This window comes from Melospiza georgiana, chromosome 29 (genome assembly GCF_028018845.1).
Source record: "Melospiza georgiana isolate bMelGeo1 chromosome 29, bMelGeo1.pri, whole genome shotgun sequence".
NCBI classification, from domain to species: Eukaryota; Metazoa; Chordata; class Aves; order Passeriformes; family Passerellidae; genus Melospiza; species Melospiza georgiana.
The window spans coordinates 5,196,749-5,224,501 of NC_080458.1; the positions used below are offsets into that span (position 1 = coordinate 5,196,749).

The window sequence follows — 27,753 nt, forward strand, 5'->3', positions numbered from 1 at the left end:
TGTCCCGCCCGCTCTGCCTCCCCGCTATTGGCCGGCGCTCCGGGATTCCCCGCGCTGATTGGCGGACGGGAGCCGCCGTGGGCGGGCCCTGCGGGCGGCGGGGTATATAAGGGCGCTGCGGCGGCGGGGCGCAGGGCGGTGGGTGGGTGCGAGCGCGGGGGTCGCGTGCGCGCCGCCGCCATGCGGGAGCGGAGGCCGGCACCGGCCGCCCCGGCCCGGTGCAAGCTGGTGCTGGTGGGTGACGTGCAGTGCGGCAAGACGGCAATGCTGCAGGTGCTGGCCAAGGATTGCTACCCTGAGGTGAGCCCAGAACGGCACCGGGGAACCGGTAAAGTGGGCGCCGGTAAAAGCGGGACCGAGCGGGGCGCTGACGCTCTCGGTGCCGTTGCAGACGTACGTGCCCACCGTGTTTGAGAACTACACGGCGTGTCTGGCCAGCGAGGAGCAGCGGGTGGAACTGAGCCTCTGGGACACCTCCGGTACCGGGGGGTAGACACGAACGGTGCATGTTTGGGGGGCTGGCGGGGGCTCCGCTACCGGGGGAGTGCGGCGGGGGCTGCCCCGGCCCTGATCGGGGAAGGTGCTTTGGGCTTTTGGGGGGTCGCGGTTGGGATGCTGCAGTGAGCGGGGGGTCCCTGCAGTGGGGGTGTTTTGGCCATCCCGAGGGTGTTTTGGGGACCTGCAGCGTGGGAGGGGAGGGGCTTTGGTGGCCTTGTTGGGGTCTCGGGGGTGTTTTGGGGCGCCGGGGGTGTTTTGGGGTCCCTGCGGCTGCGGAGGGCGCTTGGTGCCCGCACTTGGGGGGGGGTTTAGGTTTAGGGTCATACCCGTGGGTTTGGGGGTGCAGGCGCTCCCCAGGGACCCACCCCACGGTCACAGGGGGGTCAGGAATTGGGGGGGTGTCCCAGGAAGCTGAACCCGTTTTTTGGTGGGGGTCCCCACTCCGCTGAGCTCCCCCCCGGGTGGAGTTCTGCCTGTGAATGGGGCGGATTTATGGGGACAGCCCGCTGTTCCGCGTCCCTGGGCACCCCCAATATTTGGCGGGGGGGGGGGGGGTGTCGGGGCAGCCCTGCCCGGTGCTGCAGTGTCCCCCCCGGTGTGGAGGGGGGGTCCCCGCCGGTCCCCGGTTGCCATGGCGATGCGCTGGCGCAGCCTCTTTGCTATTCCGTGCACGGAGCGTCTGGGCTGCCAAACCCCTCCGAGGCCTTTTGGGGGGGCTGGGGGGGTGTGTGGGGGAACATCCCAGAGCCCCCCACCCCATTAACCCCCCCCCCCTCCATTCCCGCACCGCGATCCCCGCAGTCCCCGGTGCGATGCTGGCGGCTCCGTGTCCCCGGGGATCCCGGGGGGGGGGGGGGGTGACAGCGTGTGACACCCCCTCCTCTGGCTCCCCCGCTACCCCGAGACCCCCTCGGTGCTCCCCAAAATGGGAGGGGGGGCGGGGGGGTTGTTACATAAACAGCGCGGGCTCCATTTCCCGCTGCCTGGCCAAGGCGCGATGCGACGCGGATGGGGCTGCGGGGACGGAGGTGGCGATTTGGGGGGGGTGTTCCGGAGCTGTGCCCCTTTTGGGGAACTCTGTCCCTTTTGGGGGGCCTCTGGAGCTGTGCCTCTGTGTCCTTCTTGGGGTTCTCTAGAGCTGCGGACCACCACCCTGAGCAGGAGGGGAGCTGTGTTTGTTTTGGGGGGCTCTAGAGCTGTGTGTCCGTCTGTCTCTTTTGGGGAGCTGTGTCCGTTTTGGGGGGCTCTAAAGCTGTGTGTCCGTGTGTCCGTTTTGGGGGGGATCTGTCCCTTTTAGGGGCTCTGGAGCTGTGTCCCCACCCCAGGCAGGAATGGGGCTGTGCCTGTTTTAGGGGCTCTGTCCCTTTTGGGGGGCTCTAGAGCTGTGTCCTCACTGTGGGTAGGAATCAGGCTGTGTCTGTTTTGGGGGGGCTCTGGAGCTGTGTGTCTGTCTGTCCCTTTTGGGGAATTCAGTCCCTTTTGGGGGGGCTCTAGAGCTGTGTGTCCGTTTGTCCCCTTTGGGGAGCTGTGTCTTTTCTTGGGGGCTCCGTGCCTATTGGGGAGCTGTGTCCGTTTGGGGGACTTTGTCCCTCCTGGGGGTCTCTAGAGCTGTGTGTCTGTCTGTCCCTTTTGGGGAACTGTGTCTTTTTTAGGGGTGCTCTGTGCATTTTGGGGAGCTGTGTCCGTTTTGTGGGGCCTTGTCCTTTTGGGGGTCTCTAGAGCTGTGCCCCCACTCTGGCAGGAATGGGGCTGTGTCCCTTTTGGGGGGCTCTAGACCTGTCTCCCCACCCCAGTCAGGACAGGGGGCTGTGTCTGTTTTAGGGGCTCTGTGCCTTTTGGGGAGCTGTGTCCTTTTTGGGGTCTCTATACCTGTGCCCCCACCCCATTTCGGATGGAGGGACTGTGGCTGTTTTAGGGACTCTGTCCCTTTTTGGGGGTCTCTAGAGCTGTGTCCCCACCCCAAGGAGGAATGGGCCTCTGTCTCTTTTGGGGGGTGCTCTGTCCCTTTTGTGGTGCTCTGTCCCTTTTGGGGGTCTCTAGAGCTGTGTCCCCACAGTCAGGACGGGGGCTGGATCTGTTTTTGGGGGCTCTGTCCCTTTTGGGGGTCTCTAGAGCCATGTCCCCACCCCAAACAGGAATGGGACTGTGTTTATTTTGGGGGACTCTGTCCCTTTTGGGGTTTCTATACCCGTGCCCCCACCCAGTCCAGACAGGGGTTTCTGTCTCTTTTAGGGGGATCTCTGTCTCTTTTGGGGTGCTCTGTCCCTTTTGGGGTCGCTAGAGCTGTGCCCCCACCCTAGGCAGGAATGGGGCTGTGTCCATTTTGGGGAGTCTCTGTCTTTTTGGGGGATCTCTGTCCCTTTGGGGGTCTCTATACTCTTACCCCCACTCCATTTCGGATGGAGGTCTGTCTCTTTTGGGGGGCTCTGTCCTTTTTGGGGGTGCCTAGAGCTGTGTCCCCACCCTGGGCAGGAACGGTGCTCTGTCACTTTTGGGTGTGCTGTGTCTCTTTTTGGGGGCTCTGTCGCTTTGGGGCTCTCTATACCCATACCCCCACCCCATTTCGGACGGGGGGGCTCTGTCCCTTTCCCAGCCCCCCTTTCCCATGTCCCGGGGCTGGGGGGGGCTGATCGGTGTCCCCCCCTTTTCCCCAGGCTCCCCCTACTATGACAACGTGCGGCCCCTGTGCTACAGCGACTCAGACGCCGTCCTGCTCTGCTTCGATGTCAGCCGGCCTGAGACCCTCGACAGCGCCACCAAGAAGGTGGGGAGGGGGCTCAGGGATGTGGGGACACTGACCCTGAGGGGTTTGGGGGCTCAGGGATGTGGGGACACTGACCCTGAGGGGTTTGGGGGCTCAGGGATGCGGGGACACTGACCCTGAGGGGTTTGGGGGCTCAGGGATGCGGGGACACTGACGCTGTGGGGTTTGGGGGACTCACAAATGTGGGGACACTGATGCTGTGGGGTTTGGGGGGGCCCAGGGGTGTGGGGACACTGACGCTGAGGGGTTTGGGGGCTCAGGGGTGTGGGCACACTGACCCTGAGGGGTTTGGGGGGGCTCAGGGATGTGGGGACACTGACCCTGAGGGGTTTGGGGGCTCAGGGATGTGGGGACACTGATGCTGTGGGGTTTGGGGGCTCAGGGATGTGGGGACACTGACCCTGAGGGGTTTGGGGGGGCTCAGGGATGTGGGGACACTGATGCTGTGGGGTTTGGGGGCTCACAAATGTGGGGACACTGATGCTGTGGGGTTTGGGGGCTCAGGGGTGTGGGGACACTGACGCTGTGGGGTTTGGGGGACTCACAAATGTGGGGACACTGACCCTGAGGGGTTTGGGGGCTCAGAAATGTGGGGACACTGACCCTGAGGGGTTTGGGGGGGCTCAGGGATGTGGGCACACTGACGCTGTGGGGTTTGGGGGCTCAGGGATGTGGGGACACTGACCCTGAGGGGTTTGGGGGGGCTCAGAGATGTGGGGACACTGACACTGTGGGGTTTGGGGGCTCAGGGGTGTGGGGACACTGACCCTGAGGGGTTTGGGGGCTCAGGGATGTGGGGACACTGACCCTGAGGGGTTTGGGGGGGCTCAGAGATGCGGGGACACTGACCCTGAGGGGTTTGGGGGGGCTCAGGGATGTGGGGACATGGACGCTGTGGGGTTTGGGGGGGCTCAGGGATGTGGGGACACTGACGCTGAGGGGTTTGGGGGCTCAGGGATGTGGGGACATGGACGCTGTGGGGTTTGGGGGGGCTCAGGGATGTGGGGACACTGACCCTGAGGGGTTTGGGGGCTCAGGGATGTGGGGACACTGACCCTGAGGGGTCTGGGGGCTCAGGGATGCGGGGACACTGACCCTGAAGGGTTTGGGGGGGCTCAGGGATGTGGGGACACTGATGCTGTGGGGTTTGGGGGGGCTCAGGGATGTGGGGACACTGACCCTGAGGGGTTTGGGGGCTCAGGGATGTGGGGACACTGACCCTGAAGGGTTTGGGGGCTCAGGGGTGTGGGGACACTGATGCTGTGGGGTTTGGGGGCTCAGGGGTGTGGGGACACTGATGCTGTGGGGTTTGGGGGCTCAGGGATGTGGGGACACTGACGCTGTGGGGTTTGGGGGCTCAGGGATGTGGGGACACTGACCCTGAGGGGTTTGGGGGCTCAGAGATGCCTGGACACTGATGCTGTGGGGTTTAGGGGGGCTCAGAGATGCAGGGACACTGACCCTGAGGGGTTTGGGGGCTCAGGGATGTGGGGACACTGACGCTGAGGGGTTTGGGGGCTGAGGGATATGGGGACACTGACCCTGAGGGGTCTGGGGGCTCAGGGATGTGGGGACACTGATGCTGTGGGGTTTGGGGGGCTCACAAATGTGCGGACACTAGCCTGGGGGGTCCCTGTGGGGTTTGGGGGGCTTAGAGATGAGGGGACACCAGCCCGAGGGGTCCCTGTGAGATCTGGGGGCTCAGAGATGTGGGGACACTGATGCTGAGGGGTTTGGGGGGCTCTGAGATGTGAGGACACCAGCCTGGAGGGTCCCTGTGGGGTTTGGGGGGCTCACAAATGTGGGGACACCAGCCTAGGGGGTCCCTGTGGGGTTTAGGGGGCTCAGAGATGAGGGGGCACTGATGCTGTGGGGTTTAGGGGGCTCTGAGATGTGGGGACACCAGCCTGGAGGGTCCCTGTGGGGGTTTGGGGGGCTCACAGACACAGACCAGTGACTCTGTGGGGTTTAGGGGTTCAGAGTTGTGGGGACACCCATGCAGGGGGGTCCCTGTGGGGTTTGGGGGGGGCTCAGAGATGCAGGGGCACTGATGCAGAGGGGTTTGGGGGCTCACAAATGTGGGGACACCAGCCCGAGGGGTCCCTGTGGGGTTTGGGGGGTTCAGGGATGTGAGGACAATGTCCTGTGGGTATCTCTGTGGGGTTTGGGGGTTCCTGTGGGTATCTCTGTGGGATTTGGGGGGGTTCCTGTGGGGTTTGGGAGGTTCCTGTGGGTATCTCTGTGGGGTCTGGGGGGTTCCTGTGGGTATCTCTGTGGGGTCTGGGGGGTTCCTGTGGGGATCTGTATGGGGTCTGGGGGGTTCCTGTGGGTATCTCCGTGGGGTTTGGGGGTTCCTGTGGGTATCTCTATGGGGTTTGGGGGTTCCTGTGGGTATCTCCGTGGGGTTTGGGGGTTCCTGTGGGTATCTCTCTGGGGTTTGGGGGGTTCCTGTGGGTATCTCTGTGGGATTTGGGGGGTTCCTGTGGGTACCTCTATGGGGTCTGGAGGTTCCTGTGGGTATCTCAGTGGGGTTTGGGGGTTCCTGTGGGTATCTCTGTGGGGTTTGGGGGGTTCCTGTGAGTATCTCTATGGGGTCTGGGGGGTTCCTGTGGGTATCTCTGTGGGATTTGGGGGGTTCCTGTGGGGATCTCTGTGGGGTTTGGGGGGTTCCTGTGGGGATCTCTGTGGGGTTTGGGGGGTTCCTGTGGGGATCTCTGTGGGGTTTGGGGGGTTCCTGTGGGTATCTCTGTGGGGTTTGGGGGTTCCTGTGGGTATCTCTGTGGGGTTTGGGGGTTCCTTTGGGTATCTCTGTGGGGTTTGGGGGGTTCCTATGGGTATCTCTGTGGGGTTTGGGGGGTTCCTGTGGGGATCTCTGTGGGGTTTGGGGGGTTCCTGTGGGGATCTCTGTGGGGTCAAGGCTGGCACATGGAGACACCACCTCCATGGAGGTGACAGGGCGAGGCTTTTGGGGTGTCCCCTGTCCCTGAGAGGTGCCCTGCCCCCTCAGTGGAAGACAGAAATCCTGGATTATTGCCCCAACACCCGCGTGCTGCTCATCGGCTGCAAGACGGACCTGAGGACAGACCTGAGCACGCTGCTGGAGCTCTCGCACCAGAAACAGGCGCCCATCTCCTACGAGCAGGTCTGGGGGGGCCCCGAGGGTTTGGGGGGACCCCAATGGCTGTGGGGGGTGGGATTGGGGTGTCCCAGTGGTCTGGTTTGGGGAGGATCCTGGTGTTTGCACAGGGCTCAGTTTGGGGTGGTCTTGGTGGGTTTGGGGATGATTTTTGGGGTGTCCCGGTAGTCTGATATGGTTTTGGGGGATGCTGTTGTTTTTGGGGGTGATTTTTGGGGTGTCCCAGTAGTCTGACATGGGGGTGGGTTTGGGGGGGGATCCCGGTGTTTGCACAGGGCTCAGTTTGGGGTGTCCCGGTGGGTTTGGGGCTCACTTTGAGATATCCCAATGACTTTGGGCTGTCCTGGTGGGTTTGAGTTGTCCCCATGGGTTTGTGGGGCTCACTTTGGGATATCACAGTGGGTTTGGGGCTCAGTTTAGGATATCCAGGTGTGTTTGGGGCTGTCCCGATGGATTTGGGATATCCCAATGATTTTGGGGTGTCCTGGTGTTTGTAGGGCTCACTTTGGGATATCCCAATGACTTTGGGCTGTCCCAGTGGATTTGTAGGGCTTAGTTTGGGCTGTCCCGATGTTTTTGGGGCTCACTTTGGGCTGTCCCAATGTTTGTGGGGCTCATTTTGGAATTTTGGCCTGTCCCAGTGTTTGTAGGGGTGGGTTTGGGATATCCTGGTGGGTTTGAGGTGTCCCTGTGTTTGCACAGGGCTCAGATTGGGTTCTCCTGGTGTTTGTGGGGCTCACTTTGTGCTGTCCCGATGGGTTTGGGGCTCAGTTTGGGATGTCCAGGTGTGTTTGGGGTTGTCCCAGTTGGTTTGGGCTGTCCTGATGGGTTTGGGATAGCCCAGTGGGTTTGGGGCTGTACCAGTGGATTTGGGATATCCTGGTGGGTTTGTGGCTCAGTTTAGGATATCCCAATGACTTTGATCTGTCTCAGTGGATTTGGGATATCCCAATGACTTTGATCTGTCCTGATTTTTGGGATATCCCAATGACTTTGATCTATCCTGATTTTTGGGATATCCCAATGACTTTGTCCCAGTGGATTTGGGATACCCCAATGACTTTAATCTGTCCTGATTTTTGGGATATCCCAATGACTTTGATCTGTCCCAATTTTTGGGATACCCCAATGACTTTGGGGCTGTCTCAATGGGTTTGGGACTCACTTTGGGATATCCCGGTGGGTTTGGGGCTGTCCCAGTGGATTTGGGATATCCCAATGACTTCGATCTGTCCCAATTTTTGGGATATCCCAATGACTTTTACCTGTCCCAATTTTTGGGATATCCCAATGACTTCGATCTGTCCCGATTTTTGGGATACCCCAATGACTTTGTCCCAGTGGATTTGGGATATCCCATTGACTTCGATCTATCCCGATTTTTGGGATACCCCAATGACTTCGATCCGTCTCAGTGGATTTGGGATATCCCAATGACTTCGATCTATCCCAATTTTTGGGATACCCCAATGACTTTGGGGCTGTCTCAATGGGTTTGGGGCTCAGTTTGGGATACCCCAATGACTTTGATCGGTCCCAGTGGATTTGGGATATCCCAATGACTTTGATCTATCCTGATTTTTGGGATATCCCAATGACTTTGATCTGTCCCGATTTTTGGGATACCCCAATGACTTCGATCTGTCCCGATTTTTGGGATACCCCAATGACTTTGATCGATCCCAATTTTTGGGATACCCCAATGACTTTGTCCCAGTGGATTTGGGATATCCCATTGACTTCGATCTATCCTGATTTTTGGGATATCCCAATGACTTTGATCTGTCCCAGGGGATTTGGGATATCCCAATGACTTCGATCTATCCCGATTTTTGGGATATCCCAATGACTTTGATCTGTCCCGATTTTTGGGCTATCCCAATGACTTTGATCTATCCCAATTTTTGGGCTATCCCAATGACTTTGATCTGTCCCGATTTTTGGGATATCCCAATGACTTTGGGGCTGTCTCAATGGGTTTGGGGCTCAGTTTGGGATATCCCGGTGGGTTTGGGGCTGTCCCAGTGGATTTGGGATACCCCAATGACTTCGATCTGTCCCGATTTTTGGGATACCCCAATGACTTTGTCCCAGTGGATTTGGGATATCCCAATGAATTCGCTCTATCCCGATTTTTGGGATACCCCAATGACTTTGATCGGTCCCGATTTTTGGGATATCCCAATGACTTTGATCTATCCCAATTTTTGGGATACCCCAATGACTTTGATCTATCCTGATTTTTGGGATATCCCAATGACTTTGATCTGTCCCGATTTTTGGGATATCCCAATGACTTTGATCTATCCTGATTTTTGGGATACCCCAATGACTTTGTCCCAGTGGATTTGGGATATCCCATTGACTTCGATCTATCCTGATTTTTGGGATATCCCAATGACTTTGGGGCTGTCTCAATGGGTTTGGGACTCAGTTTGGGATACCCCAATGACTTTGTCCCAGTGGATTTGGGATATCCCAATGACTTTGATCTATCCCGATTTTTGGGATATCCCAATGACTTCGATCTATCCCGATTTTTGGGATATCCCAATGACTTTGGGGCTGTCTCAAGCTTTGGGACTCACTTTGGGATATCCCAATGACCTTGACCTACCTTCCCCCTACCCGACTCTCCCCGCTTTTAGGGCTGCGCGGCCGCCCGGCAGCTGGGAGCCGAGGGTTACCTGGAGTGTTCGGCCTTCACCTCGGAGAAGAGCGTGCACAGCATCTTCCGCGCCGCGTCCGGGCTGTGCCTGAGCAGCGCCGCCCCGCAGCCTCCCCGCAGCCCCGGGCGCGGCCTCTCCAAGCGCCTCCTGCACCTCCCCAGCCGCTCCGAGCTCATCTCCTCCACCTTCAAGAAGGAAAAAGCGAAAAGCTGCTCCGTCATGTGAAGGGGGGGGAAGGGATTCGCACACACACACACACACAAAAACACACACAGAGCCCCCTTTCCCGCTCCCACCCCAAATTTGGGAAGCCCCCCCATCCCCCCCCAAGTGCACGGGATGGGGTCTGGGGGGGGCTGGGGAGGGGTTGGGGTGCTGCCCTTGCCCTGGGAGGGGAGGGCTTCACCCAGTTCCCAACCCTGAGGGGGTCCCTGGGGGGTTTGGGGTGCTCAGACCCTCAGAAACGTCAGCTGGGATGATCCTGGTGGGGTTTGGGGTGCACAGGATCCTGGGGACATCAGCCCAGAGGGATTTGGGGTGCTCAGACCGTCTGGGACATCAGCTGGGATGGTCCTGGTAGGGTTTGGGGTGCACAGGATCCTGGGGACATCAGCCCAGAGGGATTTGGGGGGCTCAGACCCTCAGAAACATCAGCTGGGATGATCCTGGTGGGGTTTGGGGTGCACAGGATCCTGGGGACACCAACCCAGGGGGGGTCCCTGTGGGGTTTGGGGTGCTCAGAATGTCAAGGACATCAACCCTGAGGAGGTTTGGGGTGCTCAGGAGCCTGAGGAAACCAACCCAGAGGGGTCCCTGGGGAGTTTGGGGCACACAGGACCCTGGGGACATCAGTCCTGATGGTTTTGGGGCACTCAGACCTTCAAGGACATCACCCCAGTGGGGTTTGGGGTGCTCAGACCGTCTGGGACATCAGCTGGGATGGTCCTGGTAGGGTTTGGGGTGCACAGGATCCTGGGGACATCAGCCCAGAGGGATTTGGGGTGCTCAGACCGTCTGGGACATCAGCTGGGATGGTCCTGGTGGGGTTTGGGGTGCACGGAATCCTGGTGACACCAACTCAGGGGGGTCCCTGTGGGGTTTGGGGTGCTCAGAACCTCAAGGACATCAACCCTGGGGGGGTTTGGGGTGCTCAGGAGCCTGAGGAAACCAACCCAGAGGGGTCCCTGGGGAGTTTGGGGCACACAGGACCCTGGGGACATCAGTCCTGATGGTTTTGGGGCGCTCAGACCTTCAAGGACATCACCACAGTGGGGTTTGGGGTGCTCAGACCTTCAGGGACATCACCTGGGGTAGTCCCTGTGGGGTTTGGGGTGCACAGGACCCTCAGGACACCCACCCAGAGGGGTCTCTGGGGGATTTGGGGTGTTCAGGACCCTGGGGACATCAACCCAGGGGGGCTCCTGGGGCTGGATAGGGTTTGGGAGGTCCCCCCCCAGCTCTAAAGGAGGGTTTGGGGTGCTGCCCTTGCCCTGGGGGCGGGGGGTTTGGAGACGGCTTCACCCGGTTCCCAACCCTGAGGGGGTCCCTGGGGGGTTTGGGGTGCTCAGGATCCTGAGGAAACCAACCCAGAAGGGTCTCTGTGGGGTTTGGGGTGCTCAGAACCTCAGGAGCATCACCTGGGATGGTTCTTGTGGGGTTTGGAGTGTGCAGGATCCTGGGGACACCAATCCAGGGGGTCCCTGTGGGATTTGGGGTGTACAGACCCTCGGGGGCAGCAATCCAGGGGGGTCCCTGTGGGGCTGGGTAGGGTTTGGGAGGTCCCCCCCGAGCTCTGAAGGAGGTTTGGGGTGCTGCATTATTGTCCTGGAGGGGGCATCACCCAGTTCCCAACCCTGAGGGGGTTCCTGGGGTGTTTGGGGTGCTCAGACCATCAGGGACATCAATCCTGGGGTGTCTGGGGTGCTCAGGACCCTGGGGACACCAAGCCCAGTGGGTTTTGGGATGCTCAGACCTTCGAGGACATCAACCCAGTGGGGTTTGGGGTGCACAGGATCCTGAGTAAACCAATCCAGAGAGGTCCCTGTGGGATTTGGGGTGCTCAGGACCCTGGGGACACCACCTGGGATGGTCTTTGTGGTGTTTGGGGTGCACAGGACCCTGAGGACACCAATCCTGGAGGGTTTGGGGTGCTCAGACCCTCCGGGACATCACCTGGGATGGTCCCTGTGGGTTTTGGGGGACACAGGGACGCCGTCCCGGGGATCCCTGTGGGATTTGGGGTGCACTTCATGGGACTCATCCATGGCCTCATCCTGTTCTCTCCCCCCTTCCCCCCATCCCTCATCTGCTGCTTAGCCCTGGGGGACCCTGTGGGTTGGGGAGGGGGGGCTGTTTTATGGACTATATTTTGGGGGAGGGGGATTATGGGGGGGGGTGTCTCTGTTCCATGTCAGTGTTATTAAAAAAAGCTTATTTATTATCAGAAATATAACACCTACCTATGTGCAGCCCTGCCTGGCCCTGTGCTTTGGGGCGGGATTTTGGGTTTTGGAGGTTTTTTGGGATGTTTTGGTGTCACTGCTGATGGTGACATTGATGTGATCGGGGTGCCAAAAGAGTCCCCCCACTTCTTCTGCCCCCACATTCTGCCTGGGACTCCCCGATCTTGTGAATAGGAGGGTGAGGCTCCTGCAGGGACACTGATCTGGGGGTCCCTTGTGAGTTTGGGGTGCTTGGAGCTGCTGATCTGGAGGGGTCCCCGTGAGATTTGGGGTGCGCAGGGACACGGGGGACACTGACTCGGGAGGGTCTCTCCAGGCTTTGAGGTGCTCTAGGCCGTGGGGACCTCATTTGGGTGAGCAGGAGGTGCCTGCGGGCTGTGGGGGACACGGGGACACCGTCCTGGGGGACTCTTTGCCGTGGGGAGGGGGGAGTTGCCGCGCGGCGGAAGGATCGCGGGGCGCGGCGGTTCCTCAGCTGCGCAGGGGCGCCGGGAGCGCGCGGGGGATGCCGGGAACTGTAGTCCAATGCCGCGAGGGCTGCCGGGAGCTGTAGTCCCGCGCCGTCCCGGTAAACCCCGCGGGCCCGGCAGACATGGCGGCGGAGCGGCGGCGCTGAACGCGGGGCTGCGGCGGTGAGCGGGAACCGGCGGCAGCGAGCGGGGGGCACTGCAGGGAGCGAGCGAGGGGCCCGGGGGCTGCAGAGCCGTGGTGCCGCGGCACCGGGCAGAGCCCCGGTACTGGCTACCAGCGGCAGGGCCTGGCGCGCCGTTGCGCCGCGTCCCCCGGGCCTCACGGAGCCTTTCCGGGGTCCCTCAGGGCTCCCCGCGTTCACTCCCGGGGGCTCCCTGTGCCCTCTCGGGGTCCTCCTTTCCCTCTTCCTTCTCTCCTCGGGGCCTTCCAGCTCTTCCCGCTCTTTGCTGGGGTCCCTCTGTGCCCTTTCGGGGGTCCCCCAGTTCCCTCCCTGACTCCTGAGGGTTCCTTTGCGCTCTCTCTGGGTTCCCCACTCCCTCCTGAGGGTCCCTTTTCTCTCTCCCCCTTCCTGAGGGTCCCTTTTCTCTCTTCCCCCTCCTGAGGGTCTCTTTGTGCTCTCCCCGGGTCCCCCTCTCCCTCCTGAGGGTCCCTTTTCTCTCTCAATCCTCCTGAGGGTCCCTTTGCGCTCTCTCTGGGTTCCCCACTCCCTCCTGAGGGTCCCTTTTCTCTCTCCCCCTTCCTGAGGGTTCCTTTTCTCTCTCCATCCTCCTGAAGGTCCCTTTTCCCTCATCCCGGTGTCCCCCAGCTCTCCCTGCTTCTTTTTGGCGTTTTTCCCTCCCCGGCTCCTTTGACATCTCCCCATTCCCTCCTGGTGCTCTCTCAGCCCTCCCCACTCCTTCTTGGGGTCCCTCTCTTCCCTCACAACCCCTCTCTCTCCCTCCCTGCACCCCAGTTTCCCTCCCGGTCTCCCCTCTGACCGTCCCGGTGTTTCCCTCCCCGCAGATGGCCGGAGAAGTGGCGGACAAGAAGGATCGGGACGCATCCCCGGTGAAGGAGGAGAGGAAACGTTCCCGCTCCCCGGAACGGGACCGGGAACGGGACCGGGAGCGCAAGGGCTCCCCCCCGGCCAAGGAACGGAAGCGCCACCGATCCCGGGAGCGCCGGAGGAGCCGCTCCCGATCGCGGTCCCGCTCCAAGTCCACAGAGAGGTGAGGCAGCTGTGATTTGGGAAGAGCTTTGATGGATTTGTCGGTGGGAAATAAAAAGTTGTGAGGGGAGGAGAAGTGTTGTGAAGGTTTTGTATTGATAACTCATAAATATATATCATTATATTAATAAATATAATGATATACAGTATAAAATTATTATATTAATAAATATATTACTGTTAATATATTTTTCTTTATACTCTTTTAAAAGGGTATAAAAATTGTTAACAGTATTCATTTGCTTTAAAGAGGGTATAAATAAACATTTATTAACAGTATTTATTTATTTTAAAGAGAGTGTAAAGAAAAAATTATTAACAGTATTTATTTATTATAAAGAACATTTTATTAACAGTATTCATTTATTTTAAAGAGGGTATAAAGAGGCTCCCTTTTAAAATTTTGAGCCTGCTCTGCCTTCTTCCTCACCCTGCCCCACAGCAGGATTGATTGCCCTGGGGATTGGGCAGCACTGAGCCCACCACACTCACTGCTGCATTGGCCAGGAAATCTCAAAATAACCAAATCTCAAATTTATCCCTGTGGTTTGGAAGAGCTTTGATGGCTTTGTCAGTGGGAAATAAAAAGTTGTGAGAGGAGAAGAAATATTGTAAAGATTTTGTTATGATTCTTAATACTCTTTATTTTAGTTACTAAATTTTTCTTTATACTCTCTTTAAAAGGATATAAAGAAAAATTATCAACAGTGTTTATCTATTTTAAAGAGGGTATAAAGAAGAATTTATTAACAGTATTTATTTGTTTTAAAGAGGATATAAAGAGGCTCCTTTTTAAAATTTCGAGCCTGCCCTGCCTTTTTCCTCACCCTGCCCCACAGCAGGAATTGAGTCCCCTGGGGATTGGGCAGCATTGAGCCCACCACAGGAAATCTCAAAACCATCCAAATCTCAAACTGACGAACCAAAACCACTGCAGAGGGTGGGTGAGGGCTGTGGGGCCATGCTGTGACCCCCCTGTGGGGCTGTGACCCCCCTGTGGGGCTGTGTGACCCCCCTGTCCCACAGGGACCGGCGGCACAAGGAGCGGGACCGGGAGCGCAGCAAGAAGGAGCGGGACAGGGACAAGGATGGGCACCGGAGGGACAAGGACCGTAAGCGGTCCAGGTGGGTCCTGTCACTTCTTTGGGGGGGTTCCTGCTCTCCCCTAAATCCCCTGGAGGTTTGGGATCCCCCCCCAGGGCTGTGCTTGGTGTCTTATTCCTGGTGCTGTTTCCCTTGGAAGTTTGTCCCCGGGCAGGGGGAAGGACTCCAAGTCTCGGAAGGATCGGGAGGCACGGAAAGCAGAGGAAGAGGAGGAAAATGCCCTGAAGAAGGAGAAGGTGAGGAGGGGACGGATGGGGCTTGGATGGAAGGGGCTCCAGATCCTTGGGGAGTAGTTCCAGGGGATTCAAGTCCCCAGGAGTGATTCCAAGGGATCCAGGTCCCCAAGAGTGGTTGCAGGGGGATCCAGGTCCTCAGGAGTGATTCCAAGGGGATTCAGGATCCCAGGAGTGGCTCCAGGGGGATTCAGGTCCCTGGGGAGGGGATCGAGGTCCCTGGGGAGTGGCTCCAGGGGGGTCCAGGTACCTGGGGAGTGATTCCAAAGGATCCAGATCCCCAGGAGTGATTCTGAGGGATCCAGGTCCCCAGGAGTGGTGCTGACATCTGACCTCCTTTGCAGGCACAGCCGCTGTCCTTGGAGGAGCTGCTGGCAAAGAAGAAGGCAGAAGAGGAGGCAGAAGCCAAGGTGGGAGAAGGAACAGGAGCCTCTTCCCTCTGCTGGATGTTTGTGGGGACCCCAGGAGGGGACAGGGAGGGCTGAGAAACTTGGGGATGCAGAGGGAGCCCAGAAGGAAGCAGGGAGTGCCAGGGGACACTGGGAGGGGTCGTGGGATGGAGCAGGGAGGGCTGGGGGACTTGGGAGGGCACATGGGGGGCTGTGGAGAGAGGGGAGGCCTGGTGGACCCCCAGGAGGGAGCAGAAGGACCTTGGGAGGGAAGAGGGAAAGGTGAGGGGCACAGAGGGGAGGGAGGGGACACAGGGATGGAGCAGAGAGAGCTCTGCAGGGAGTGGAGAGGTCTGAGGGATCCAGAGAGGGATGGGAGGGAAAGGGGAGGCCTGGGGGCCCCAGGAAGGATCAGAGAAGGCTGAGGGGACCCCCAGCAGCCCAGGGGGTGGCAGGCAGGCCCAGTGTGACATTTCCTCTCTCCCATCCCAGCCCAAGTTCCTGTCCAAGGCAGAGAGGGAGGCCGAGGCCCTGCGGCGGCGGCAGCAGGAGGTGGAGGAGCGGCAGCGGCTGCTGGAGGAGGAGAGGAAGAAGAGGAAACAATTCCAGGAGATGGGCAGGAAGATGCTGGGTAAGGACTCATCCCTGGAGCCCTTCACCCAGCCCTGGGGGTGGCTGCTGGCTCTGAGCCCCTTCCCCTGCTCCCCAGAAGACCCCCAGGAGCGCGAGCGCCGGGAGCGCCGCGAGCGCATGGAGCGGGAAACCAACGGCACTGAGGACGAGGAGGGCAGGCAGAAGATCCGGGAGGAGAAGGACAAGAGCAAAGAGCTCCACGCCATCAAGGTGGGGATGGGGGCTGCTCTGGGGGGGGCTGGGGGGAAGATGGGGGGTCCCACTGAGCCTGGGGTCCTGCAGGAGCGGTACCTGGGCGGGGTGAAGAAGCGGCGGCGCACGCGGCACCTCAACGACCGCAAGTTTGTGTTCGAGTGGGATGCATCGGAGGACACCTCCATTGACTACAACCCCCTGTGAGTGCTGGGGTGCCCCGAGGGCTGGGGGTGTCCCTGTGGGGTGCAAGGCCTGCTCCTGATGCTCCCACCCTGCCCCAGGTACAAGGAGAGGCACCAGGTGCAGCTGCTGGGCCGTGGCTTCATCGCCGGCATCGACCTGAAGCAGCAGAAACGGGAGCAGTCACGCTTCTACGGGGACCTGATGGAGAAGAGGAGGACGCTGGAGGAGAAGGAGCAGGAGGAGTGAGGTTTTGGGGAAGCTGGGAGGGTGCTGAGGGGTGTGTGGGGTCATGGCTGGCTTAGCTTGGTTGGGATGTGGAGCTGGGCTGCAGCAGGTCCTGCAGGTAATTGGCAGAAGAGTTCTAGAGGCACAGGGTGAGCCTTAACACTTTCTCCTTCCCCTTCCTCACCTTCCTCACTCCCTTTTGTTTTTCCTTTCCTTGCCCTGCCCTCATTCCCTCTTTCATCCCCCTCCCTCATCTGCCTGTCCTCATCTCCATTTCTCCTATCGTGCTTCCCTCACCCATTTCCTTTTCCTTTATTCTCCTTTTCCTATCCCACTTTCCCCATTCCCTTTTCCCTCATCCCCCTTTCTCCATTCCCTTTTCCCCATTCCCATTTCACTCCCCCTTTTCTCCATCTCCCTTTCCCTCTCCCTTTCCCCCATTTCCTTTTCCCTCTCCCCTTTCCCTTTTCCCATCCCTTTCTCCCATTCCCTTTTTCCTCTCCCCCTTCCCTCTCCCCATCCCCCATTCCCTTTTCCCTTTTCCCCATCCCTCTCCCTTTTCCTCATCCCTTTCCCTCATTCCCTTTTCCCCATCCCTCTCCCCTTTCCCCCATTCCCTTTTCCCTCTCCCCTTTCCCCCATTCCCTTTTCCCTCTCCCCATCCCTCTCCCTTTCTCCATCCCTTTCCCTATCCCCTTTTCCCCATTCTCTTTTCCCGTTCCCTTTTTCCTCATTCGCCTTTCCCTCTCGCCTTTTCCCCATCCCTTTTCCCTCTCCCATTCCCTTTCCCCCATTCCCTTTTCCCCATCCCTCTCCCTTTCCCTATCCCCCTTTCCCCATCCCTCTCCCTTTCCCTCATCCCTTTCCCCCATTCCCTTTTCCCATCTCCCTTTCCCCATCCTCCTTTCCCTATCCCCCTTTCCCCATCCCTCTCCCCTTTCCCTCTCCCCTTTCCCTCTCCCTTTTCCCATCCCTTTCCCTCATTCCCTTTTCCCTCTCCCCTTTCACCCATTCCCTTTTCCCCATCCCTCATCCCTTTCCACCATTCCCTTTTCCCTCTCCCTTTCCCTTTTCCCTCTCCCCTTCCCCATTTCCTTTTCCCCTCATTCCCCTTTCCCTCTCGCCTTTTCCCCATCCCTCATCCCTTTCCCCCATTCCCCTTTCCCCTCTCCCTTTCCCCCATTCCCTTTCCCCTCTCCCCTTTCCCCTCTCCCTTTCCCCATTCCCCTTTTCCCCATCCCTCTCCCTTTCCCCATTCCCCTTTTCCTCATCCCTCTCCCTTTTCCTCATCCCTTTCCCCCATTCCCTTTTCTCTCATTTCCCTTTCCCTCTCCCTTTCCCTCTCCCTTTCCCTCATTCTCTTTTCCTTCTCCCCTTTCCCTCTCCCTTTCCCCCATTCCCTTTTCTCTCATTTCCCTTTCCCTTTCCCCATTCCCTTTTCCTCATCCCTTTCCCCCATTCCCTTTTCCCTCTCCCCACCCCTTCCCTCCCCGGGCAGGGCGCGGCTGCGGAAGCTGCGCAAGAAGGAGGCCAAGCAGCGCTGGGATGACCGGCACTGGTCCCAGAAGAAGCTGGATGAGATGACAGACAGGGACTGGCGCATCTTCCGTGAGGATTACAGCATCACCACCAAGGGGGGCAAGATCCCAAATCCCATCCGCTCCTGGAAGGACTCCTCCCTGCCCCCCCACATCCTGGAGGTCATTGACAAGTGTGGATACAAGGTGAGGGGGAGCTGGGGAGGGAGGGAGGGAGGGAGGGGGAAAAAGGGGTGGGCAGGGGGGTTTGGAGAGGGGGAACAGGGGAAGTTCTGCTCCCAACCTGCTCCCCCCGGCAGGAGCCGACCCCGATCCAGCGCCAGGCCATCCCCATCGGGCTGCAGAACCGCGACATCATCGGCGTGGCCGAGACCGGCAGCGGCAAAACGGCAGCGTTCCTGATCCCCCTGCTCGTGTGGATCACCACCCTGCCCAAAATCGACCGGTGGGGACAGGGACACTGCCCCTGGGATGGAGGGGAGTGGCAGGGACAGGGACACTGCCTGTGGGACTGGGGGACACTGCCTGTGGGACAGGGGGAGTGGCAGGGGGACACTGTCTGTGGGACAGGGGGAGTGGCAAGGGGACACTGCCTGTGGGACAGGGTGACACTGCCTGTGGGACAGGGTGACACTGCCTGTGGGACAGGGGGAGTGGCAAGGGGACACTGCCTGTGGGACAGGGGGAGGAGTAGAAGGGGGACACTGCCTGTGGGACTGGGGGACACTGCCTGTGGGACAGGGGGACACTGCCTGTGGGACAGGGGGAGTGGCAGGGGGACACTGCCTGTGGGACAGGGGGACACTGCCTGTGGGACAGGGGGAGTGGCAGGGGGACACTGCCTGTGGGACAGGGGGACACTGCCTGTGGGACAGGGGGAGTGGCAGGGGGACACTGCCTGTGGGACAGGGGGACACTGCCTGTGGGATAGGAGGAGTGGCAGGGGGACACTGCCTGTGGGACAGGGGGAGTGGCAGGGACAGGGACACTGCCCGTGGGACAGGGGGACACTGCCTGTGGGACAGGGGGAGTGGCAAGGGGACACTGCCCGTGGGACAGGGGGACACTGCCTGTGGGACAGGGGGAGTGGCAGGGTGACACTGCCCGTGGGACAGGAGGAGTGGCAAGGGGACACTGCCTGTGGGACAGGGGGAGTGGCAGGGTGACACTGCCCGTGGGACAGGAGGAGTGGCAGGGGGACACTGCCTGTGGGACAGGGTGACACTCCCCGTGGGACAGGAGGAGTGGCAAGGGGACACTGCCTATGGGACAGGGGGAGGAGTAGAAGGGAGACACTGCCCGTGGGACAGGGGGAGTGCCAGGGGGACACTGCCCAGGGTGACTGACAGGGTGACACTGCCTGTGGGATGGGGGAGTGGCAAAGGGACACTGCACAGGTGTCAGGATGGGATGACACTGTGAAGGTGACAGGATGGGGTGACAGGGTGACACTGTCAGAGGATTGAGGCAGGGTTACAGTGTGACATAGTGGAGGGGATGGGGTGACACTGCAGAGGGGTCAGGACAGGGTGGCACTGTGGAGGTGACAGGGTGACACTGCAGAGGGGTCAGGACAGGGTGGCACTGTGGAGGTGACAGGGTGACACTGCAGAGGGGTCAGGACTGTGGACGTGACAGGATGGGGTGACAGGGTGACACTGTCAGGGGATTGAGGCACGGTTACAGGGTGCCATGGTGGATGGCATGGGGCGACACTGGAGGGCACACACGTGGCACTGTGAGTGACACAACCATCTCCTGCCATCCTGCAGCATCGAGGAATCAGACCAGGGACCCTACGCCATCATCCTGGCCCCCACCCGTGAGCTGGCCCAGCAGATTGAGGAGGAAACCATCAAATTTGGGAAACCCCTGGGCATCCGCACCGTGGCCGTGATCGGCGGCATCTCCCGCGAGGACCAGGGCTTCCGGCTCCGCATGGGCTGCGAGGTCAGTGCTCAGGGGTCTCTGGTGTTGAGATGACCCCCAGGTGTTGGAAAATCTCTTTTTCCCAGCCCTGAGAGTGAAGAAGAAGAAGCCAGGGTTCCTTGGCTTTCCTTTTCAAAGTTGTTTATTTTTTGTGATCTTTAACATTCTTTCTCCGACCTGCTGAGATCTGTCCAGCACGTCGGTTCATGGCTGGCTTGGTTTGGAAAGACAGGTGTATGCTAAGGAAGGAAGGAGCCTGCTCTGGAATGGAAAATGTAAACTCCTTCCTCTCTGAGTTGTTGTAAATTTGAAATTAAGGACTTTCAGGCAAAAAATACGGGAGCAGGAATAACAGTTTTTATTGGTTTGGAAAGACAGGTGTGTGCTAAGGAAGGCAGGAGCCTCCCCTGAAATGGAGAATGTAAACCTCCCACCCCTCCAAATTGCTATAAATTTGAAATTAGGAGGCTCTCAGGCAAAAAATATGGGAGCAGGAATAAGAGTGTGTCTTGGTTTGGAAAGACAGGTGTGTGCTAAGGAAGGCGGGAGCCACCTCTGAAATGGAAAATGTAAACCCCCTCCTTCTGAATTACTATAAATTTGAAATTAAGGGGCTCTCAGGCAACAAATATAGGAGCAGGGAATAACAGTTCTTTAATAGGGAAGAAAATAAAAGGATGAAATAAACAATGCAGTTCACTGGAACAACACTGAGAGTCAGAACCCAACCTGGCACCCTGTGGGTCAGGATGTTGGTATCAGTCCAGTTGGAATTGTGGCTCAGCCCTCCTGCAGTGTCAGGGGTGGTTCTGTTGGAGCAGGGATCCTGTAGGAAAGGGTGGAGTCTTCCTCTGAATGGAAGAAGAAGAATGGGGAAGAAGAGGCAGCTGCTGCTCCTCTGGGAAATCCAGTGGAGAAGCAGTGCTGGTATTCCAGAACCTCCAGATTATATGCGGGTAGGAATGTTTGAAATCTCAGATTGTATCCAGGTAGGAATGTTTGAAATCCCAGACTGGGTCCAGGTAGGAATGTTTGAAATCCCAGACTGGGTCCAGGTAGGAATGTTTGAAATCTCAGATTGTATCCAGGCAGGAATGTTTGAAATCTCAGACTGTGTCCAGGCAGGAATGTTTGAAATCTCAGATTGTATCCAGGCAGGAATGTTTGAAATCTCAGACTGTGTCCAGGTAGGAATGTTTGAAATCTCAGACTGTGTCCAGGTAGGAATGTTTGAAATCCCAGACTGTGTCCAGGTAGGAATGTTTGAAATCCCAGACTGTGTCCAGGTAGGAATGTTTGAAATCTCAGATTGTGTCCAGGTAGGAATGTTTGAAATCTCAGATTATATCCAGGTAGGAATGTTTGAAATCCCAGATTGTATCCGGGCAGGAATGTTTGAAATCTCAGATTGTATCCAGGTAGGAATGTTTGAAAGCTCAGATTGTATCCAGGTAGGAATGTTTGAAATCCCAGATTGTATCCAGGTAGGAATGTTTGAAATCCCAGATTGTGTCCAGGTAGGAATGTTTGAAATCTCAGATTGTATCCGGGTAGGAATGTTTGAAATCTCAGATTGTGTCCGGGTAGGAATGTTTGAAATCTCAGATTGTATCCAGGTAGGAATGTTTGAAATCCCAGATTGTGTCCAGGCAGGAATGTTTGAAATCCCAGACTGTGTCCAGGTAGGAATGTTTGGCTCCTCCCTCTGGGCTCACATCTCCCAATGGGATGCTGCGGTTCTTATCAGCCATGCACTGACATTCAATAGCTGTTATCAGCAGATGTCCCCCCAGAGGGAAGAGTGATTGTGGAAGAGATAAGGAAAAACTGCCCATTGACAAAAGACAGCTGCCACACAGATGGTAATAGAACACATCTTGCCTTGCAATCTGGAACAATGGCACACAACACCTTGGGGTGGTGTTATCTTTTTATACTAAAGCCATTATTTACTATAATTTTCCAATCCTATCACCTGTGTTAGACAGTTTGTCTCTACTCTAAACCAACCCAAAAGTGCCACCATCACAGCAGAAGATGGAGGCCAAGAAGAAGAAGGAGAAAGACTGGACAAGCCTCCATCTTGCCTCCTGAACCCCCATTCTAAAAACCCCAAAATTCAACATTTTCAACCTGTGACAAATTCACTGCCATTCTATTCAAACTCTTGTAGTTTGTAACTCCTCACACAAAATTGATAATTTTTTCCATGGGTGCTTGTTTGCCTTTATGATGGGATAATTAATGGAGCTAAAATGACAGGGAAATAATCCTAATCCCTCTCCTACTCCCAGTTTACTTTTCAAAATCGTTTTTAAAAAAATAAAATCGTTAAAAACAACTTTTTTAACCCATGGCAAACACAGAGTTAAAGACACACAGAGGTGTCTTTGTGGGTTCATTCCTACTTCACTGAGGGATGTTCCTGCTCCATGGAATCACCTTCCTTGTCACAGACACACAGAGCCAAGATCTTCTTAGACCTGGAAGCTCTCTGCTTCTAGGGCAACCAGAGGAACTTCCTGACAAGTTGGGGTGTCAGGGGGGGTTCATCTGAGCTTTGAGCTGCTCCCACCAACCCTCCTGTCCCCCCCAGATTGTCATTGCCACCCCGGGCCGGCTCATTGACGTGCTGGAGAACCGGTACCTGGTGCTGAGCCGCTGCACCTACGTGGTGCTGGACGAGGCCGACCGCATGATCGACATGGGCTTCGAGCCTGACGTGCAGAAGATCCTGGAGCACATGCCTGTCACCAACCAGAAACCTGACACCGACGAGGCTGAGGACCCCGAGAAGATGTTGGCCAATTTTGAGTCCGGGAAGCACAAGTACAGACAGGTGGGTGGTGGGTAAAGGGGGTCTAGGAGGGTTCCTGTGGGGGGTGGGAGGGAGAATTTGGGGGTTTGGGGAAGGGGTTGAGGGGATGGGAGTCACGTTTCTGCTCTGTGGAGGAACGTTCTTGCCTCACAGTGGATGTTCCTGCCCCATGAGGGGACATTCCTGCCCCACAAAGGGACATTTTTGTCCTGTGGAGGCAGTTCTGCTCCATAAGGGACAATCCTGCCCCACTGGGATCATTCCTGCTCCATGGGGGATGTTCCTGCTCCATGGGAGCACATTCCTGCCCCACAGTGGATGTTCCTGCCCCATGAGGGGACATTCCTGCCCCACAAGGGGGCATTTTTGGGGTCAGTTCTGCTCCATGAGGGACAATCCTGCCCCACTGGGATCATTCCTGCTCCATGGGGGATGTTCCTGCTCCATGGGAGCACATTCCTGCCCCACAGTGGATGTTCCTGCCCCATGAGGGGACATTCCTGCCCAACAAGGGGACATTTTTGCCCTGTGGGGACAGTTCTGCTCCATGAGGGACAATCCTGCCCCGCTGGGGTCATTCCTGCTCCATAGGGGATGTTCCTGCCCCACTGGGGTCATTCCTCTTCACTGGGGGATGTTCCTGCCCCATGAGTGATGTTCTTGCTCCTTGGGAGGACATTCCTGCCCCTCTGGGGTCATTCCTGCTTTACTGGGGGATGTCCTGCTCCACAGGAGGTGTTCCTGCCCCTCTGGGGTCATTCCTCTTCACTGGGGGATGTTCCTGCTCCTTGGGTGATGTTCCTGCTCCATATGGGGACATTCCTGCCCCATCAGAGGCATTCCCACCTCACTGTGGGATCATCCTGCTCCAGTGGGGATGTTCCTCCTCCATAGGATCACATTCCTGCCCCACTGGAGACATTCCTCTTCAGTGGGGGATGTTCATGCTCCATGGGTGATGTTCCTGCTCCTTGAGGAGATGTTCCTGCTCCTTGAGGAGATGTTCCCTGCCCCACCAGGATCATTCCTTCCTCACTGGGGATGTTCCCTGCCCCACCAGGACCATTCCTTCCTCACTGGGGATGTTCCTGCTCCTTGAGGAGGTGTTCCTGCTCCTTGAGGAGATGTTCCCTGCCCCACCAGGACCATTCCTTCCTCACTGGGGATGTTCCTGCTCCTTGAGGAGATGTTCCCTGCCCCACCAGGACCATTCCTTCCTCACTGGGGCTGTTCCTGCTCTTTGGGGGATGTTCCTGCTCCTTGAGGAGATGTTCCTGCTCCTTGAGGAGATGTTCCTGCTCCTTGAGGAGATGTTCCCTGCCCCACCAGGACCATTCCTTCCTCACTGGGGATGTTCCTGCTCCTTAGGGGATGTTCCTGCTCCTTGAGGAGATGTTCCTGCTCCTTGAGGAGATGTTCCCTGCCCCACCAGGACCATTCCTTCCTCTCTGGGGGCACAGTGCCCCCTGACAGGCTGTCCCTGTGCCCTTGCCTTGCAGACTGTCATGTTCACAGCCACCATGCCCCCGGCCGTGGAGCGCCTGGCCCGCAGTTACCTGCGGCGCCCGGCCGTGGTTTACATCGGCTCCGCTGGCAAACCCCACGAGAGGGTGGAGCAGAAGGTGTTCCTCATGTCTGAGTCTGAGAAAAGGTGAGGAGCACGGATTTAGGGGTGGCCTGAGCCTTCAGCATCTCTTTTGCCCAACTGTCTCCTCCTCCTCTTTGTGCTCTTACAGGAAGAAGCTGTTGGCCATCCTGGAGCAGGGCTTCGACCCGCCCATCATCATCTTCGTCAACCAGAAGAAGGGCTGTGATGTGCTGGCCAAGTCCCTGGAGAAGATGGGGGTGAGGCTGGGCTGGGAAGGGGTCACCCTGAGGCCTGTCCCCCTCATCCCCACGTGGGGATGTGTGGAATTCTTCATCACTCGGGGTCACCAAATGTGGTGGTGTTCAGAGGGGTCTCAGGATGAGGGAAGAGACAAGGATCTGACTCCATGTTCCAGAAGGCTTGATTTATTATTTTATCATATATATTATATTAAAACTATGCTAAAAGAATAGAAGAAATTATTTCATCAGAAGATGAAATAATTCTATTCCTAAGAATTTCTATTTCTAAGAATAGAAAAAGAAGGAATGATAACAAAGGTTTGTGTCTCAGACAGAGTCCAAGCCAGCTGACTGTGATTGGCCATTAATTAGAAACAACTCTATGAGACCAATCACAGATCCACCTTTTGCATCCCACAGCAGCAGATAATCATTGACTGTGATTGGCCATTAATTAGAAACAACTCTATGAGACCAATTACAGATTCACCTGTTGCATTCCACAGCAGCAGATAATCATTGTTTACATTTTGTTCCTGAGGCCTCTGAGCTTCTCAGGAGGAGAAATTCTAAGGAAAGGATTTTTCATCAAATCTATCCATGACAGGGGGTCACCCTGAGCCCTGTCCCCCTCATCCCCACGTGGGGATGTGTGGAATTTTTCATCACTTGGGGTCACCAAACGTGGTGGTGTTCAGAGAGGGTCTCAGGATGAGGGAAGAGACAAGGATCTGACTCCATGTTCCAGAAGGCTTGATTTATTATTTTATCATATATCTTATATTAAAACTATGCTAAAAGAATAGAAGAAATTATTTCATCAGAAGATGAAATAATTCTATTCCTAAGAATTCTATTCCTAAGAATTTCTATTTCTAAGAATAGAAAAAGAAGGAATGATAACAAAGGTTTGTGTCTCAGACAGAGAGTCCAAGCCAGCTGATTGTGATTGGCCATTAATTAGAAACAACTCTGAGACCAATCACAGATTCCCCTGTTGCATCCCACAGCAGCAGATAATCAATGTTTACATTTTGTTCCTGAGGCCTCCCAGCTTCTCAGGAGGAGAAATTCTAAGGAAAGGATTTTTCATCAAATACATCCATGACAGGGGGTCACCCTGAGCCCTGTCCCCCTCATCCCTACGTGGGGATTTGTGGAGTTTTTCATCACTTGGGGTCACCAAATGTGGTGGTGTTTGGAGGGGTCTGAACAGCAGCAGATAATCATTGACTGTGATTGGCCATTAATTAGAAACAACTCTATGAGACCAATCACAGATGCACTTTTTGCATCCCACAGCAGCAGATAATCAATGTTTCCATTTTGTTCCTGAGGCCTCCCAGCTTCTCAGGAGGGAAAATCCTAATAAGCAAAGGCTTTTTATCAAATACATCTGTGCCAGGGATGTGCCCCCCATTCACCCCCCTGTGAATTCCCACAGTACAATGCCTGCACCCTGCACGGTGGCAAGGGCCAGGAGCAGAGAGAATTCGCCCTCTCCAACCTCAAGGCTGGAGCCAAGGACATCCTGGTGGCCACGGACGTGGCCGGACGTGGCATCGACATCCACGACGTCTCCATGGTGGTCAACTACGACATGGCCAAGAACATCGAGGGTGAGGCTTGGGGGGCACTCAGGGGGGCACTGGGGGGGCTGTGCCCACGCTGGGGGGCTTGGTCCTGAGGGGCTTTGGGAGGTTGCTCAGCCCTGGTGCTGCCACACTGAGGAGGATGGTGCTGGGTGTGCAGGGGGGTGCCTGGCCCTGGTAATGCCCTCACTAAGGGGGGTGCAGAGGTGCCCAGGTGCCTGGTTCTTGGGATGGAGCGGTGCCCAGCCCCAGTGCTGAGGGTGTGGGGGATGCCCAGCACCAACGCTGAGGGTGTAGGGGGTGCCCAGGCTTGGTTCTTGGGTTGCAGAGGTGCCCATCGCTGGTGCTGAGGGTGTGGGGGATGCCCAGCCCCGGTGCTGAGGGTGTGGGGGGTGCCCAGCCCCAGTGCTGAGGGTGTAGGGGATGCCCAGCCCTGGTTCTTGGGTTGCAGAGGTGCCCAGCCCTGGTTCTTGTGATGGAGGGAGTGCCCAGCCCCAGTGCTGAGGGTGTGGGGGGTGCCCAGCCCTGGTGCTGATGGTGTGGGGGGTGCCCAGCCCCAGTGCTGAGGGTGTGGGGGGTGCCCAGGCCTGGTTCTTGGGTTGCAGAGGTGCCCATCGCTGGTGCTGAGGGTGTGGTGGGTGCCCAGCCCTGGTGCTGAGGGTGTGGGGGGTGCCCAGCCCCAGTGCTGAGGGTGTGGGGGGTGCCCAGCACCAACGCTGAGGGTGTGGGGAGTGCCCAGGCCTGGTTCTTGGGTTGCAGAGGTGCCCATCGCTGGTGCTGAGGGTGTGGGGGGTGCCCAACCCTGGTGCTGAGGGTGTAGGGGATGCCCATCGCTGGTGCTGAGGGTGTGGGGGGGGTGCCCAGCCCTGGTGCTGAGGGTGTGGGGGGTGCCCAGCCCTGATTCTTGGGTTGCAGAGGTGCCCAGCCCTGGTTCTTGTGATGGAAGGAGTGCCCAGCCCCAGTGCTAAGGTTATGGGGGGTGCCCAGCCCTGTTTTTCGGGATGGAGGGGGTGCCCAGCCCTGGTACTGGGAGTCCAGGGGCTGTCTGGTCCTGGTCCTGGGGGCATTGTAGGTGCCCAACCTGGGTACTGGTGGTGTGGGTGGTACTTGGCCCTGGTTCTGGCACTTGTGGGGTGCCCAACCCCAGTGCTGCCACACTGAGGAGTCTGTGGGGTGCCCAACCCTGGCACTGGGAGTGCAGGGGACGCTGCAGGGAGTGCCCAGCCCTGGCACTGCCCACACTTAACCCTTCGTTTCCCATCTCCCAGATTACATCCACCGCATCGGGCGGACGGGCCGAGCGGGGAAGAGTGGCGTGGCCATCACCTTCCTCACCAAGGAGGACTCCACGGTGTTCTACGACCTCAAACAGGCCATCCTGGAGAGCCCCGTGTCCTCGTGCCCCCCAGAGCTGGCAAACCACCCCGATGCCCAGCACAAGCCTGGCACCATCCTCACCAAGAAGCGCCGGGAGGAGACCATCTTTGCCTGAGGGGTCCCTTTGCCACCCCTCTGGGGACAGCAGGACCAGCAGGGCTGCCAGGACTGCTCTGGCTGTTGTTTTTTCCCAGCTCCTTGTGCAACCCCAGGACTGCCCACGAGCAGAGATTGGGGTTGGGATTATCCCAAATTGTCCCCCCTGTTCTCCCAGTGCCCTTCCCAGTTTCCCCACGGATCCGAGGAGCTGCTGGAGGCTGTTTGGGGGCCGCTCCCTCCCTGCTGCCAGGGTGGGGCTGGGTTTTTCTGGCTGTCCTGGGAGCTGTCTGCACCTCATCCTTTGGGCTTTTTGGGGTTTATTTTTTTGGTTTTTTTTTTGTAGCTGAAGCTCCAGGCTGCAGGAATAAACCGGCAGCGGCGTTACCGGTGTCACCTCCTCA

At 57.5% G+C, this 27,753-nt stretch overlaps 2 protein-coding genes across 3 annotated transcripts; both read left to right on the plus strand.

Moving 5' to 3' along the window:
* The first annotated feature begins 144 nt into the window (after positions 1-144).
* RND1 (Rho family GTPase 1) lies at positions 145-9,669 on the plus strand. Its single transcript, XM_058042191.1, has 5 exons — positions 145-300; positions 392-479; positions 3,153-3,262; positions 6,270-6,404; positions 9,047-9,669. Exons 1-5 carry the CDS (start codon positions 181-183, stop codon positions 9,290-9,292), a joined length of 699 nt encoding a protein of 232 aa, XP_057898174.1. The 5' UTR covers positions 145-180; the 3' UTR covers positions 9,293-9,669.
* Positions 9,670-12,101: 2,432 nt separating this feature from the next.
* On the plus strand, positions 12,102-27,745 carry DDX23 (DEAD-box helicase 23). 2 transcript variants are annotated; one of them, XM_058042100.1, is made up of 17 exons: positions 12,102-12,161; positions 13,003-13,208; positions 14,234-14,332; positions 14,451-14,547; positions 14,889-14,954; positions 15,426-15,564; positions 15,643-15,776; positions 15,849-15,961; positions 16,043-16,186; positions 17,668-17,893; positions 18,007-18,152; positions 19,480-19,657; positions 22,233-22,475; positions 23,954-24,105; positions 24,191-24,299; positions 25,729-25,903; positions 27,145-27,745. In XM_058042100.1, exons 2-17 carry the CDS (start codon positions 13,003-13,005, stop codon positions 27,366-27,368), a joined length of 2,451 nt encoding a protein of 816 aa, XP_057898083.1. In that variant the 5' UTR covers positions 12,102-12,161; the 3' UTR covers positions 27,369-27,745. The 2 variants fall into 2 exon arrangements, with proteins under 2 accessions (XP_057898083.1, XP_057898084.1); XM_058042101.1 differs by having other exon boundaries at positions 15,646-15,776.
* Positions 27,746-27,753: the final 8 nt, after the last annotated feature.